The sequence below is a fragment of the Malaclemys terrapin genome, chromosome 2, assembly GCF_027887155.1.
Source record: "Malaclemys terrapin pileata isolate rMalTer1 chromosome 2, rMalTer1.hap1, whole genome shotgun sequence".
Lineage (NCBI taxonomy): Eukaryota > Metazoa > Chordata > Testudines > Emydidae > Malaclemys > Malaclemys terrapin.
In genome coordinates, this window is record NC_071506.1 from 6,514,362 (window position 1) to 6,530,292 (window position 15,931).

General features: G+C 45.9%; 1 protein-coding gene across 3 annotated transcripts in view; it reads right to left on the minus strand.

Annotated features, from left to right (window-relative positions):
• ADGRB1 (adhesion G protein-coupled receptor B1) overlaps positions 1-15,931 on the minus strand; it is a 271,570-nt gene that overhangs the window by 63,947 nt on the left and 191,692 nt on the right. For 2 of the 3 annotated variants that reach the window (XM_054018657.1, XM_054018656.1), the window contains exons 10-12: positions 14,386-14,489; positions 6,715-6,817; positions 1,037-1,187 (exon numbers count right to left, since the gene is read on the minus strand). In XM_054018657.1, coding sequence (XP_053874632.1) covers positions 1,037-1,187; positions 6,715-6,817; positions 14,386-14,489 — 358 coding nt within the window. Of the gene's footprint in view, positions 1-1,036; positions 1,188-6,714; positions 6,818-13,317; positions 13,387-14,385; positions 14,490-15,931 lie in introns of all 3 variants that reach the window. The other variant, XM_054018655.1, reaches the window with a different exon arrangement.

Genomic DNA, 15,931 nt, shown 5'->3' on the forward strand with positions numbered 1-15,931 from the left:
GCTCTGTAAATCTGAGGTAGATGCACCTCAATCCCTCCTTTCAATGACAAGCGGAACCCAGCCTTACTTACAGAGGTGCAGTCGTGTTAATGGATGTACAGAAACACGCGGGGAGGGCTATTTAAATATTGTCAAATAGTACAACTGAGATTCTGCTTTTGCACATATGTACGGTTTCCATTCCTGGCCAATGGATATTGCAAGAGTGCATCCAAGGGCAGAATTTGGCCTTAAATGCTCTGCTTCTAATCTTAACACCTTGACATTGGTAGGTTTAGACTACTCCCTTTAGCTTGTGGGGTATATTCTATTCACAACTATATCATTAGGAAATCCCAGGAGCTAAGGGGATCAGAGCTAAGAGCCCAGGCCACGTTAGCCAGGTCAGACAAAAGGAGGTCAGCTGCAAGATTGATCATGTGGCCGGAGAATCTGCTTACTCCAGGAGTTGAGATGCCGGCGCTAGGCTTCTTGAAACGTCAGTCTGTATCACACCAAGTCCTTTTATAAGCATCAAAAATATCCTACCTGGGGGAAAGTGTTTGACTTCAGTAGTAAAATGAGTCACTAGTACAGTGCAATGTTTTCTGTGTGTGTGTGTTTGTGTGTGTGTTTCACTTGCTTTTGGACAAACTTTTTGTGATGTTGTTCTTTCCGAATTCCAGCTTGTAACATCTTTGAAAGCCCACGCCACATGATTGCCTTTGATTTCTACGACAAAATGCCTCATTTAAGGCTAATAAATTAAACATACGGGAAAGACAGAGGGAGAAAAATTAGCTGCAAACATCTGCACCAGACTAATAGTTGATTTGCCTATGGAAAACCCTGCTGCCATGGAGACAGAATTACAGAGCTCGTTTCACTAGGAGGGAGAAAGAGGGTGAGAGAGAATATGAAGGGCCTGGAGGGAGAATGAGACAGAGAGGGAAGACGAGGAAAACGCAGAGAGAAGGGAAGGTGGAGAAAGAGATCCAATCCCCCAGCAAACCCTAGATTCCTGTATGCTGTTGAGTCACAGACCCATAATTCTCACCCCATCCGAGACACAAGAAGCGCTTGCGAATGATGCGGTTCCGTAACCTGCCCGTCACAGCCATGTAGGATTGCCAGGCCTCTGTCAGCACCCAACAGAAAGAGGAGAGGAAGAAGAAATGCAGGAAAGCCGCCACCAGTGTGCATATCACCTGGAGATGGGAGGAAAGGGATACAGGTGAGATTAGCAGCAGGGAAGGGGAACAGTTTCCAAACCGCATTCTAGGGGGAAGTTCGCAGGAGTCAGACAATGAAAAGATGCACCTCACCTTCAAGGTCCTGATTCAGCAAACCACTGAAGCATGTTCTTAAACTTTAAGCATCCCATTGAAGTCACTGGGACTTGAGCATATGCTTAAAGTTAGGCACATGCACAAGAGTTTTGCTGAATTGGCGCCCAAGTGCATCCCAGGGGGGGAAATTCTTGTCCTATCCAAGTCAACGGGATTTTTGTCCTTAACTTCAGTGGGATCAGGATTATGATTTATTTTCTAAATGGCCAAAAATGCTTGGGGTCAGATTTTAAAAGTATTTATGTATCTATCTTCAGGTATAGGATAGATCCGCTCAGACATTAAAATGGCATGGAACCTTCTCTACCCAAAGAGCCATACATGCCATATTACTGACAGCAAAATCACAGAGGTGAGATCTGGAAAAGGCTATTTAGCCCATATCCCAGCCAGTCCAGGATTGTTACTTACAGACTGAGTGAATGGATCATGTAGAGCTGGGGAGAATGATGACTGTGGAGTGGGACAATAGCTGTCTACAAGGAGGAGAGGAATTGTCCTAAAGGGTATAACGAGGAGTAATGGGATGGCACTAAGAAAAGGTAATTTTGGAAGGATTATTGGGAGAAATTTCATAATAGTGAGAGCAGTCTCCTAAGGGACCAGGAATAAGCTAACGATAGTTAAAGTTAGACTGGGGAAAATACTAGAAAATGTGCTATAGGGAATAACCCCGCACTGGCAGGGAGATGGACTGGATAACTGAAAAGGCCTTCTCCATCTCTCATTCCTCTGGGCTGGAACTTCAGCTGGTATAAATTGGTGTAGCACCATTAACTTTGACAGAGCGATGCTCATTTTGCATCAGCTGAGAATCTGGCCCTACGATTCGAATTCAAGAATGAGATGAAGGCAATATATTTAGTAGCACCCAAGGAGAAGCAGTGGCAGAGACCAGAATTTACGTGACAAACTTGCTTATAGCATTCAGTGCAGGCACAAGCGTTTTAAAATAGGTGGCAAAGAGTTTCTCTTTGTGGAAAAAAGGCGAGAATAGAGCTGGAAACAAATGTCTTACTGTGTGTGATCACCGAACCTTCCTTTTTCTTCACCCACCAATGTCCTTTACACACAGAAGCTATCATGTGTAGTGTAACCATTATCAGGATCTGATCAGATTGATTTCAATGGATAAAGTGGTTTGATCTGAGGCCATCAGAAGCTGCATGCAAGATTTTAAACTTTTTGCAGCAAAGGTCATATTTTTGTTCTTTGTATGTACAGCGCCAAGCACAACGGGGTCCTGGTCCCTGGCTTCTTATTTTGTTTTTTTTTCAAACCAGCTTGTAGATCTGGGTAAAATTTTCAAAAATTCAAAAAGTTGACTAAACATTTTCAAGAAAAAAATTCAAATGATTCCCATAAGAAAGTCACTATTTTCTGGCCAGTTCTACAAATTCTCCATGTTCCTGATTTCATCTTATGCCAGCATGATTTTGCCATCCTAGCCAACAGTTTGTCTGGGCGAGAGAATGGTGTTTTGCTTTCAGATTTTCCAGCATCCCAAAGAGGCGCATTAGATTTTCCAGGCACTTTTACCGTTATCAGAGCTTAATATAAAACTCTAGGGAGTGGAGATAGTGAGGAGCTGAGCAGGTCTGAATTTCATGCTTCCAGTGAGAATGAAATCCTGCATTTATCTACAAAATAGGGAGCTGAAGGGAAATCTTCTCCCACACTGCCTCATGGCTACATCACCCCAGCCTACCATGGAAAGGCCAAGTATAAGGATGAGAAAGTGAATGTGATTCTCTATGGTCAACTCAGCCCTCAGCCTCTTTGGGAAGACTATGGGATCATACTTGGGACACCTCTCCCGCTGCCCACAGGGTGACCAGATGTCCTGATTTTTGGGTCTTTTTCTTATATAGGCTCCCATTACCCCCCACCCCCATCCCGATTTTTCACACTTGCTGTCTGGTCACCCTAGCTGCCCATGCCTTGCTAGCTATACTTCTATTTAAAGCAAGCAAGCTATAAATAGCAGGTAAGTCAACCAAAGCTGGAAATTACACTTTCCAGCTCTGGAGCAGACATACTCATTGTTCATCAAGAAGTCTCGAGATAGTAAGAACTTTTGTCCATTGCTACACCATGCTGGGTTCAAACCAGCAACTTTCACAGGAGAGACTGCTACTCAAGCCAATTTACCAAGCTGTTCTACTCGACCACACAGGGTTCTTACACTTCTCTTTTTGAAGAAAAGATTTTTTTTTCTTTGCAACAGATAGATTCATAGACTTTAAGGCCAGAAGGGACCTTTGTGATCATCTAGTCTGACCTTATGGGTAACACAAGCCAGAGAACTGCCCCAAAATAATTCCTAGAGCAGATCTTTTAGAAAAATGCCCCGTCCTGATTTAAAAATTGTCAGTGATGGAGAATCCACCACCACCCTTGGTACGTTCTTCCAGTGGTTAATTATCCTCACTGTTAAAAAAATGATGCTTTATTTCCAGTCTGAATTTGTCTAGCTTCAAATTCCAGTCATTGGATCGTGTTAGACCTTGCTCTGCTAGATTGAAAAGCCCATTATTAAATATTTGTTCCACATATAGATACTGATAGACCGTGATCATGTCACCCCTTAACCTTCTCTTTGTCAAGCTAAACAGATTGAGCTCTCTGAGATAGTCACTATATAGCATGTTTCCTACTCCTTTAATCATTCTCGTGGCTCTTCTCTGAATCCTCTCCAATTTACCTGCATCCGACGAAGTGGGTATTCGCCCACGAAAGCTCATGCTCCAATATGTCTGTTAGTCTATAAGGTGCCACAGGACTCTTTGCTGCTTTTCCAATTTACCAACATCCTTCTTGAGCAATGGGCACCAAAACTGGACACAGGATTCCAGCAGTGGTCACACCAGTGCCAAATACAGATGTATTATGAATCAGTGACCTGTCCCCTTCATTATTCACCACTCCCCCAATTTTTGTGTCATCTGCAAACTTTATCAGTGATGATTTGACGTTTTCTTTAAGTGATTTATAAAGATGTTAAATAGCATAGAGCCACGAACCAGTGCTTGAGACACCCCACTGGAAACACACCTGCTCGATGACAATTCCCTGTTTATAATTACATTTTGAGACCTATCAGTTCCTCGGTTTTTAATCCATTTCATGTGTGCCATATTAACTTTGTATCATTCTAGTTTTTTAATCAAAATATCATGCAGTACCAAGTCAAATGCTTAACAGAAATCTAACTATATTATGTCAATACTATTAAATGTATCTACCAAACTTGTAATTCATCAAAAAAGATATCGAGTTAGTTTGACAGAATTTATTTTCCATAAACCCATTTCAATTTGCATTAATTACATTACCCTCCTATCGTTCTTTATTAATAGAGTCCTAATTAATACCACATAATCGTGCCTACAATATATTAATAAACTCACAGACATGAATGTGTGACTGGATAAAGCAGGGCTCATGCCTTTTGTATTACCTACCAATTATTTAGCCCCTATCCAGCACTTTCATCTTCGAAGCGTTTTGCAAATAGAATCAGATTCTGGCCTTTGGGCTTCCACAGGTGGAAATGAACGACGAATTCACAATATTGAAGCTAATCAATTCCAAAGAAACCCTTGGGGGAAAATGGAGCTGCAAACCTTTGCCAAATTTTCAGAAGCTCCATCATCAATAATTCAGCTTTTATAAATTCCTAATTTAGACTCCATGGAGCCCCAACCTTTTCTCTGCATAGTTTCTTTCTCTCTTCCCTACTGGAGACTGTTTACTAGACGGCTGAGTGGAAATCCAAGAATAACCTTTCTATTTATGGGGTTTCATGCATATTTATGTGCAAAGAACTAATCTGCCTCTTGCAATCACAGTCAGAAGCACCGAATCCCCCACTAAAGGCTCTGATGAGGGACATCCATAAAATGGGGAGCAAACTAGACCATAACTTTCCACCGAAGAGGGACAGAAATAAATAAAGGCACAGGAGCGGCCAAAATTGTTGACAATGTTTTTTCCCAGGATGAAGTTGATTGTTTAGTGACCAGAGCCAAAGAGGAGCCACCGCTGTGGTCCTCCAGGTTTATTAAATGGGAAGGAACTTGGAGAGATGCTGTTTTTCATAGCCCTGGCACACACATCTCTTGGCTTCAGCTAAAGTTCCCAGTGAAAGCCCCTGCAAAGCCATTCTCTCCATCCCTCCCACCCCACTCTACCACTTAACAGACCATGCACGATGCACATTGCTCTATTTTCGCAGCGCACGTCGTACTAGGGAGAGGAGCCAGAGTTGCAGGCCTGGGGACTGAATCCCTCTTTATCCACAGAAAGTATGACCTGGGCAGCAGCAGCAGGGAAATGTCTTCCACCCTGGCCTCCAGACGTGCGCTAGCGCTGACCTGAAAGTCCCTCTCTAGGGACCAAAAGGCTAGTCAGTCACCACAGCTCATTCAGTCCTGGGGCTTCTCTGTAATAAAGCTTCAAGAAGAGGCAGCATAGCTAGCATTGATCTTATGAGACCTGGGTTCTAGTCCTGACTCTGGCACTAGCCTGCTAGGTGACTTTGGAGAAGTCCCTTCCCCTCTTTAGGACTTAGTTTCCCGATCTGTAAAATAGGGATAATACAGTACAGTGGCCTCCTCTGTGAAGTGCCTTCAGAGCGATGGATGATAAGAGTTGGTTGGTATTATAAAAGGTGCCAACAGGAGAATTAAAGTGCTTTGGCTGGCAAACAGAGTCAATATGATAGCCTGCTTGATAATACAGAGAAGGGGTGTACTTTAGCGGCCACACCAGGGCAACTGGGTATTCCAACTTTGTCACCGACTCACTCCGTGACCTTGGATAAATCACGTAAGCTCTCAGGCTCATCTCGCCAAGGTATTTAGGTGTCTGACTCCCATTGATTTGAAATCTAAATACCGAGGAGGTGCTGGGCCCCTGGGCCTTAGCTGTACAATGAGTCTCATGACACTTTCCTACGCTAGAGAGGGTGTTGTGAGGCTCTTTTTATTCACGCTTGCAACATACTTTGAGCTCCGAGGATGAAAGCCAGCCAAGAAGGGCAAAGCATTTACAGTGCTGAGTTGCTCGGGTTCCTCCCCCGTCCCCGTCTGTCTTTTTGAGTTTTTGGAAGGTAAAATGGCTAAAGTCTTACAAACAACCATGCTCCTTTGCTGCACCATGTGCCTGCTAACTCAAGGCAGATATTCAAAAAGATCACACTGTTTTTTCATGAAAGCCCTGAGGATGCTCCCAAATTACCAAGAGAGAAAATTGAAATCTGCCGTTTAGTGGTGTCTCTGACACGCCGCTAATTAACAGAGGGAGGCAAAGAAGGAGGAAAGGGAAAGCTGCCTGAACAGATCATCTCAATGCTAAATGAGAGAACAGGAAATTTGTCTCCTACCTTATTCCGGGTCTGGGTTTGTCCAATCAGAATGAGAGCATTGGAGGAAATGATGGACAGGCAGAAGTTGATGAGAATGACAGAGCGTTCTGAGCGGATGTATCTGCAAAGAGAAAAGAGGAGGGGGGGGACTACTGTATTTTAATTGGTATTAAAGGGTGCAACCAGATCAGGGCCCCATTGTGCCAGGCACCGTATATATACCTAGTAAGAGATAGTCCCTGCCCTGAAGATTTTATAATCTCCATAGACAAAGGAAGGGGGAGGGCAAAGAGGTACAGGGACTTGCCCAAAAGGTCACACAGCAGGTCAGTGGCAGAGTCAGGAATAGACCTCAGGCCTCAGCCCAATGCTCTAGCCACTAGGCAATGCTACCTTCCTAGATGAGACAGGAATATAAATGTTAGAAGTGTATGAGCTGACAAATTAGTGGCATACTCAGTCTCTGCCAGCGGCAAAAACTGGATGCTTCAGGGGAAAGCACAGGACCCCAATTGTACAACACTATACTAAGTGAGGATGAAGTTTCTTCCTGAGCCCAGGTAGTGATCAGCTGGTGCCCTGAAGGACAACGATTGAAAGCCCCTGTAATTTTTTTCCTAGCTACTGTCAGTACAGATGCCATTCTTATTCATATAAATGTCTAAACCTCTTCTGAAACTTGCTAAGCGCTAAAAGTTCTCTTCAGTTCAAATGATGTGAAAGGGGCCTTGAAAAGCAGCTTTAAACAACAACGCAGACGTGCTAAGATTTCCAGATCAGTCACAGAGCCACAGGCATGCAGGCTATACAAGGAGATTACAAATAAATGCATTTTCGCAACAAACTGCTTGAAAATCAACTTCCCCCCTTTGCTTAACCTGACAAGGCGTCCCTGAAACAGAAAATAATCATTGATTGGTTTCTGAAGGTGCTGCTGATACCCTTTCCACAGGAGTCGGGGGGCACGAATGCCCTCAAAAAACAGGCCAGTCATGTAGGTGTCTGAGTAAGGATTTTTGGCGCTGGACTCTAGGAATCCACAGTAGCAACTCTTGACTTTAGCTCCCCCCAGCCTCAAGGCGTTACTCCTTTCTGATTATCAATGCACTGCACAGCTATGCCTCACTCCGGAATTGCGTGCATGCAATCAAATTAAACTCGCTCATTATTTGGGGGTGATTTCTCAGTACATTTTTAATTGCTGAATGAAAAGCAAACAATAGGCACAAAAAAGAAAGTGACTGCATTACTCAGCAATCGACTTAGAGCCCAGTCCCACGCTCAACACGCATGAGTCACTTTACTCATCCAAGTACTCCCACTGACATTGGTGGGCGTTTGCCTGAGTAGAAACAGGACCTTAGGCCCATGGAAATTAGAGAGTGAGATCTATTAGCGTCCCCTGGAGGTTGCGGCAGGATTTCTCTCTAAAGTGTATATTCCAGCATGTTGCCTAGTAATTTAATATCAGTGACTAATTTGGAGCAACAGTAAATATGTTGGGCTTTGTGTACGGAGTTCTGGATTCCTTACTGGCCCTGCCAAAGCAGCATTCACTGCTCAGTGCTCCAGGTGCCCGGGCTGTGTTGAGTGGGACCATGTGCTGTTGGTACACAGCCTGCATCCTTCAACTCCACTTTACTTCCCTTTCCGTTTTGCGTTCAGGCAAATATAAAGGCTCAGCGGGAACTCCAGCTGTGCCACTGTGACACTCAGAGTCGCTGGGTTTATGTTGAAAGCAGCAATCAGCCCAAACTTCTCTGAGACTCAGGTCTCGAGTTCTCACTGAAACTAGGCCCTCAGCCAGCTCTTCCCAAAACTCATCCTCCCCCCCGTAAAGCCTCTCTTGGAAACTCCAGCCTGCAGTCAGCTTGCTCGGAAATTCAGTTTCCCTTGAAAACCGAGCCCAATCTTTCCCCAATATCCACCTCAAATTCACCTCAGCTCAGTCCCCAGGCTCTCTCTGACTCCCCGTTCCAATCTAGGCCCAATGGTGTCACACGCTGACAGGTGAATCCGGCCTATGTCTCAATACAAATATTCTGGAAGTCTCTAGTCCCCCTCTTTCAGCACAGATATGCTGCATGCCAAGAAATCACCACCACAGCTTCCAGCTCTGAACCACCAACCCTCTGCTGCTTGCACACAGGAAGCAGGAGGCAGTACCTTGCCCCAGAGGGTGGTGGAACAAGGAGCCTATATGGGGTGGGGCGGGTGGGGGTCCTGGCAAGGGGCGGCAAGCGAGTCTGGCCTGGCTTTGCCTAGAAGCTCCAATCTGGTCCCTCCACTTAGCAGCCACAGTCCTTACTGTTCCCAACACATTGCCCCCAGGAAGCTACTTTTAACCCAGGACTCTGGCCAGTCCAGAAGGCATGAGATACCCCAGGGCTTGGCCGTGGTCTGCCAGGTTAAACATTGTTTGAACAGTCACAAAACCTTCACGGGTTTCAGAGGGGCAGCCGTGTTAGGCTGTATCAGCAAAAAGAACGAGGAGTCCTTGTGGCACCTTAGAGACTAACAAATTTATTTGGCCATAAGCTTTCGTGGGCTAAAACCCTCTTCGTCGGATGCATGCAGTGGAAAATACAGTAGGAGGATATGTATACACAGAGAACATGAAAACATGGGTGTTGCCATACCAGCTATAACGAGACTAATCAATTAAGGTGGGCTATTATCAGCAGGAGAAAAACAACTTTTGTAGTGATAATCAGGATGGCCCATTTCCAACAGCTGACAAGAAGGTGTGTGTAATAGTCGGGGGAAAAAATAGCTTTCAATATTATCTCAGCCCTTGCAAAGGCTAAGAGGGAACTGTAGAGCTGGGGGAGACCAGGTAAATTACATGACAGTAGGGATATAGGCATGGGAGAAGGAAGGCAAATAGACTGGGGGATTAGAGGGGAGAATTGGGAACCTCTACTCCACCTGGAAATAGTAGACATCAAGGACCACTGAGGATGCTGCCAATTGTCTTGGCTCCACCATTTCCTACCAGTGTCAAGCACCAATCCTGGAAGAACGCCCAAGTCTCCCTATGTCTGACAAAAATTAGCCATAAGACATAGGGGGTAAACGGGTCAAGCTCTCCACTGGCCAGAAGCCCAGTGGAGGCTGCTCGGTGGCAGCAAAAACAGATGCTAAAACTAAGCACGCACATGCAGACGCAATCTAACAACTGTGCAGTGTTAGATTGGGTGACGCAAATGCTGCAGCAGCAAGCCATGTATTCTGGAAAAGCCTTCCTTTTCCACTTCCCGAAATCCCTGGTGCCCAGCACCCTTTTCCTCTCCTGTCTCCCTGGGACAGGGCAATGTGTTTTCCGAGGGCAATGGAGGGAGCTATGGCCATCTGGTGGGTTATCTCTGAAATTCCCAGGGGAGAGTGAGAGAGAAAGCACAGAGGGGAAAACTCAGAGCTTTAAGTCACAGTAAAGAGCACACACAGAGCAAATGATAATGCATACCATGGAGCGGGGGCAAATACATGCTCTGGATGTTATCTGGACGTTCACAGCCAAGGGAAAGAGGGGTGGGGGGAAGGGGGAACCTCCGTTATTTCTGTGGCATATGCTTAGGAATAAGCATACTCTCTTCTTGGTTTTCCAGCTAGGGAGGCAATGTATAATGATCAGAGCAGGAAGACAGGTCTCCTGGGCTCCATTCCCATTGGTGTGATACTGCGTGAGTTGCTTAATATTGGCAAAGTGCTTTAAATTCCTTGAATCAAAAATTACATGCTGTATGACTGTAATCGACGTCAACTCTCTTTTTTCCTTGGGCTCAAGACAGGAAATTGTGATCCTGATTCTTGAGTCCCCACAGTCCAGGGCTTTTGGGGATTCAGTCTGTTTGAAGAGAAGGCTTCCATTACTATTATTATCATCTTCATAATCATCTTGTCAACTTCACAGCCTGACATTACCCCAGAGAATGACCCTGATTCCCCAAGGCCCCGCAACACCTGCAATCATCTACACCAATGCAAACTGGCTGGAAATGCTCCTGTTCCCATTACACCTACTCTGCACCAATTGTAAGTGACGGCACAAGGTACAGGGCAATGGACAACGAGGCCCAGTTGCCTATGGTAAAGGCAGATTTGTCCTGCATTCCCCAAGGCAGTCAACCTTAGTCAAGTCTTGGCTGACGGTTAGTCATGGAATGAGCAGCTCATCTAGAATGAAGTACTGTCCACTGAGCTCTGCATTAGCAGTGACCATCTCTATCTTACTCCAGTACCCAGGTTACCACAGCTTCATCCTTACAGAAACAAAGCCCCAGTGCCTTTGTCATTGCCCACGTCCTAGAATAACCCATGAGGCAGTGGTCGTCCCCTTTGGCCCGCACTCCACTTGACTCTCTGTGACTCTGAAAATACTGAGATGAGGGGACATTAGGGCCCTGCCCTCTTCTACCTATCCTACGTACACACCACATCCAAAGGGTGCTGCGGCATAGCACCCTCACCACTGCATGAGGGCCACTGCGCATTCCTCTCCTCGACATTAAACACTACTGCATTCACCCACTAACGCGCAGGAGATCACACGTCATGATACTCCAGGGTGTTTCTGATGAGGCAAAGGCCCGTCAGAATTGAGGCCGTTGGGAACCATAGCTCCAGCTTCTCCAAGCTGCAGGGAGAGCCACACAACCATGCTTGCTTGCTTCCTTCCATCATAGCCACACTTTCTATCTATCTCCTATGACCCGCCACCGCAGTATCTGAGCACCTCTAGTGAAGGGAAGACAACTGGATTTAAAGCAGGGTAAGCGTGCAACAGGAGGCAGCAGCACCTTGGTAGCCACAAAAATTACACTCAGCTGCGAGGAGCAAGAGGTGAGACAAACGCATGCTGATATCTTGCAGAAAGACACGGACGTAGCTTTTACGCAGCCATCAGCGGCAAACCACAGAGGCCTGGGCTTTGCTGCATGTTGACTGGCTGACGAGAGAAGCAGTGGGAGAGCTAATCAATACAGAGCATTGATCGTGGTGGTATGGAAAGGTCACTCCAGCACAGTGGGTTGCTGCACGACATTGAGGTCAGGGATGGAAAATACACTAGAACATTCATGAATGCTCGTGAGTGTCAAGAACCAGAGGAAAAGGAGACACAACAATCAGAGCTTTACAAGAGGATTAGATCACCTGGCCCAACCCCAGCCAGGGCAGAATGTTCCCTACAGTCTATTCTCCTTGACTTTGCCCATTAGTGGGGCATTTTTTGAGAGAATTCTGCACAGATATGAGGCTCAGGATGGATTGTTCTGGGCAGAGAAGTCCCCTCTTTACCCACAGAACATGTAGCGCACACGGACCACAAGCAGGCTGCATCTCCAAGCCTGACCAGGAGGAACCACTGCTGGGGACGGGGAAGTACTTCAGTTTCCATGGCCCATTAAGTCACTGGCTGCTCTATCAAGGCTGTGAACAAAGGGAGTGATGCACCCTTTGTGGAGGGTTAAATGAGGGTTGCCACCATCTGTCCACCAGGAACTGGACTCAGTCCACCAACAGGTCACCAAACGGCCCATCAGACAGAAACAATGTTCAGTTTGGAACCACATTCTGCCAGTATGACTGTATCTGAATGGGTCACTCGAGGAAAAAGCTCCCACCCACTGTCATTGATAGCCTGGCACGTATCAGTACGGGGAAACAGCTTCTGAGGATTTGACTGAGAACCCGAGGAGTGTTTCATGTTCTCTTGGGTATCTGGCCCATTCTTCAAAAGTCCTGAACTCCCCTTTCCCTCTTGCTCCCATTCCTGTTCCCTCTCTCTGCCTTCCCATACAGAAGCAAACTCTAGTTGGGCAAAACTCTGGGAATGTTTCCAAATTATCAGCCTCGGTGATTCTATTCATGAGAACAGGTTGGTTTTCAAGCTGAGCCTACACACACATGCTCCAGCTGCCTTTGTCCAAAAGTCTGCATGGGAAATTCTCAGCTAAATCTCCACAAAGCAACTGAATTCCAGTAAGTGCTCTCCACAGAACACCATGTGGGTAGAACGTTGTTCTAACAAGGAGCTACTTTCCCACGCATTGGCAAAAGGCCAGGTTTGCGGAGTTCCTGGACTTGGATAATAATGACATAGGAATAATGCCGCTGGACCCACTTCTGAGCACTCCCCGTTGTCTGTACGAGATAACGTGGCTAAAAGGGCTGACCTGATCCTGGGATTTGTAATAAACAGAGGAATGTTGAGCAGGATGTTATATACCTCTGCATATAACACAGGGGAGATTGCTACTGCAAGTGTGTCCTGTTCCGGTGTCCCTGCGTTAAAAAGGATGTTGAAACAATGGGGCAGGTTCAGAGGTGAGACACGACAATGATTCGAGATCTGGAAACCTGCCTTACGGTGAGAGACTAAAGAACCTCACAATTCATTTAGCTTATCAGACTTTAAGAGGCAATCTGATCCCAGTTTGTAAGTATAGGGAGAAACTTTCTGATCATAGAGGGCTTCTTAACCTAGACAAACTTGAATTGCAGGCTCACTTGGAAACTCCTGCCTGTAGTTGGCTTGCTTGGAAATTCAGCCTCTGGTTAAGTATAAAACTGAGGCCCAATCTTGCTACAAACTAGCCCCAACATTCACCTCAAACTCACCTCGACTCACTCCCCAGGCATAGGCATACCAAGACCCAGCGGGTGGAATCGGAAGCTAAAAAATTCAGGCTGGAAATAAGGTGTACATTATTAACAGTGAGAGTAGCTGACAATTGGGACAGTTTACCAAGCAATGTGGTGCATTCTCTGTAATTTGGAGTCTTTATAGCAAGGTTGGACTTTCTAAAACATACACTCTAGCTCAAGCACAACTTGTTGGGCTCAATGCAGGAATCCCTGGGTGAGATTCAATGGCTTGTGCTATGCAGGAGGTCAGACTAAGTCCCTTCTGGCCTTAAAATCTACAGAGTTACATGCATCTTATGACCTGGGCTTTGGGTGGGGTCTTTCTTCTGGAGACTTTATGCCCGTGCAGGCCTTGGATGAATCAAACTTTGTATGTTAAGGAGTCACAGCCACCACAAAAATGCAGCCACTTCTGGGGTGATACACAGCAGCTGTTTAACAGCGAACAGTAACCCTATTCAACACAAAGTGAAGAAGAATCCCATATTTGAAACTGAAGGGGGAATTTAGGCAGACAGACTGTAGCTAGCTAAATTGGGATTAGGCCAGGATGCTCGGTTTAAATACCCTTAAGTTGTGGGATCATTAGGACCTACATTTTCAAAAGTGACTAGTGATTTTGGGTGCTTCAATTTTGCCCATCTCCAACTTGAGACACCTTAAAGAGTCCTGATTTTTAGAAAGTGCTGAGCAACCACCCTTCGAAAATCAGGCCTCTTAAAGTGTCTTAAGGTGGACACCCAAGAACCGGGGTACCCAAAACAGCAAGTCACTTTTGAAAATGTTAATGTCTATGACTCAAGTGTTCAGGGCACTAGCTTCATTGCCTCTCCAACCAGCACCATACTGGGTTATGTGCCAGAGAAGAGAATGCCACCTACTAAGCCACCAAAACCACTTCCTTCAGCACCTGCTCATCAGAAAATGGTTCTGCCTCAGATACCCAAACATCCACAACAGGAGGGCAGAACCTCCAGAATCCACCCAGACCGAATGACAGCTGCTGTGCCCAGTGAGAAAAGCGGAGAAAGAAATCTGTACCTCCAGACCGAGACGTAAATGATAATCAAGAGCAAAAGCGTCAGCGAAGATACTCCACAGCCTACGATTAATGTGACAGAAGGGACCAGCACTTTTTCCATGTTCTGAAAAAGAGAAAACAAGAGACAAAAAGGACGCTCAGCAAATGCTACCAGCTCGGTTTCATAACAAGATCTTTCCCCCACAATTGCCTGAGCATGTGTCAACTGACCAGGCAATCACATCAAACTGAAACAAATAAATAGGATGTGAGAAACAGACACATTTTTGGTTGACCCAGCCTCTCATCGGGCCTGATTCTATTCTCACATATACTGGTGTAAACCAGGAGTACTTCCAGTGAAGTCAATGGAGACAAACAGTCTCAGAGAGGAGAACTGGGCCCTTCATCTTTAATGCAAGGCTCCCGAGAGGGTTAATGAGGCAATAACAGCAGGAGGTCCGCATGCTCTCAGGTTTACAAATCAGCTCTTCTGGGAGCTGCTATCATTGCAGCTCGGAGGATGAGAAGAGGGTGAAAATCTTCCACCAATTAGAAAGCACCATCTGGCAGGCAAGGAGACAAAACAAGCGAAGAGGAAAATAAATAAATAAACTCGGTGATAACATCCAGCTGGAATGGCCATTGTTTCACCACCCTTCCTCAGCTGCACCCGGCGTCTCTTCCTATGCACAGCAAGCCGGTAAACTTGGAGGGAATTCAGCCAAATTACAGGATCCCTCCCGCCCCTGCTCCCTCACCTCCCTCCTGGCCCTTCACCTGGGAAAAGAAAGGAGCTAACTAGCTACCCATTCACAGCCAACATGCAAATCCTAAGCTGGCATCTGAGACCACAGCAGGGGAAGATGATCATATTATGGTGACTCTCTCCTCCTGAGTTCCTCCATTTGCCCCAAACTTCCTTTCATGCTTATGCTTTGGTTCCCGTATTGTTTTGATTCCTGGATGTTCAGCCTGGGGGATGTCACGGTCTCATCCTTGAAGAAAAGAATTTGCTCTTCTAATTTTTCAGTTCAGCTGTAACTCTTCTCCTGCCACACAGTGGGGAGGGAGGGGGGAAGGAAAGGGGACGAAATTAGTTTCACTCATGGGAGGAAAGGGAGGAGTCTAGTAATTAGTAATTCATACAGGACAGGGCTAAGAATGGTTGAACTGATCTCCTGTGTGACCAAGTCCATTTGGTGGACCTACCACTTGGCTAGTCAAAACTGGGCTGTGGCATCGAAGGATTGTCTTAAACTCCATGAGGCCAAACTCACTGCAGGTGTAACAGCACTGAATGCAAGGGAGGTAGACCAGGGATGAATTTGGCTTGTTATTCATGCAGAGGGAGGTGTGGCGGTCTATTAAACATTAAGGTTGTCCATGTTATTGCTTGAGACCTTTATTGGGTCAAATAGCAAGTGGCCTCACTGGTTCCCAGACACTGCCCGTGAGCGGGGACTTTGGGGGTAAACACATGGCAAGGCAGTTTTTAAAAGGTTTGGTAGTGGAGGGCGTGGGAGGGAGAACCTGTGTGGGTAGTTCATCCTATGCATTAGACCT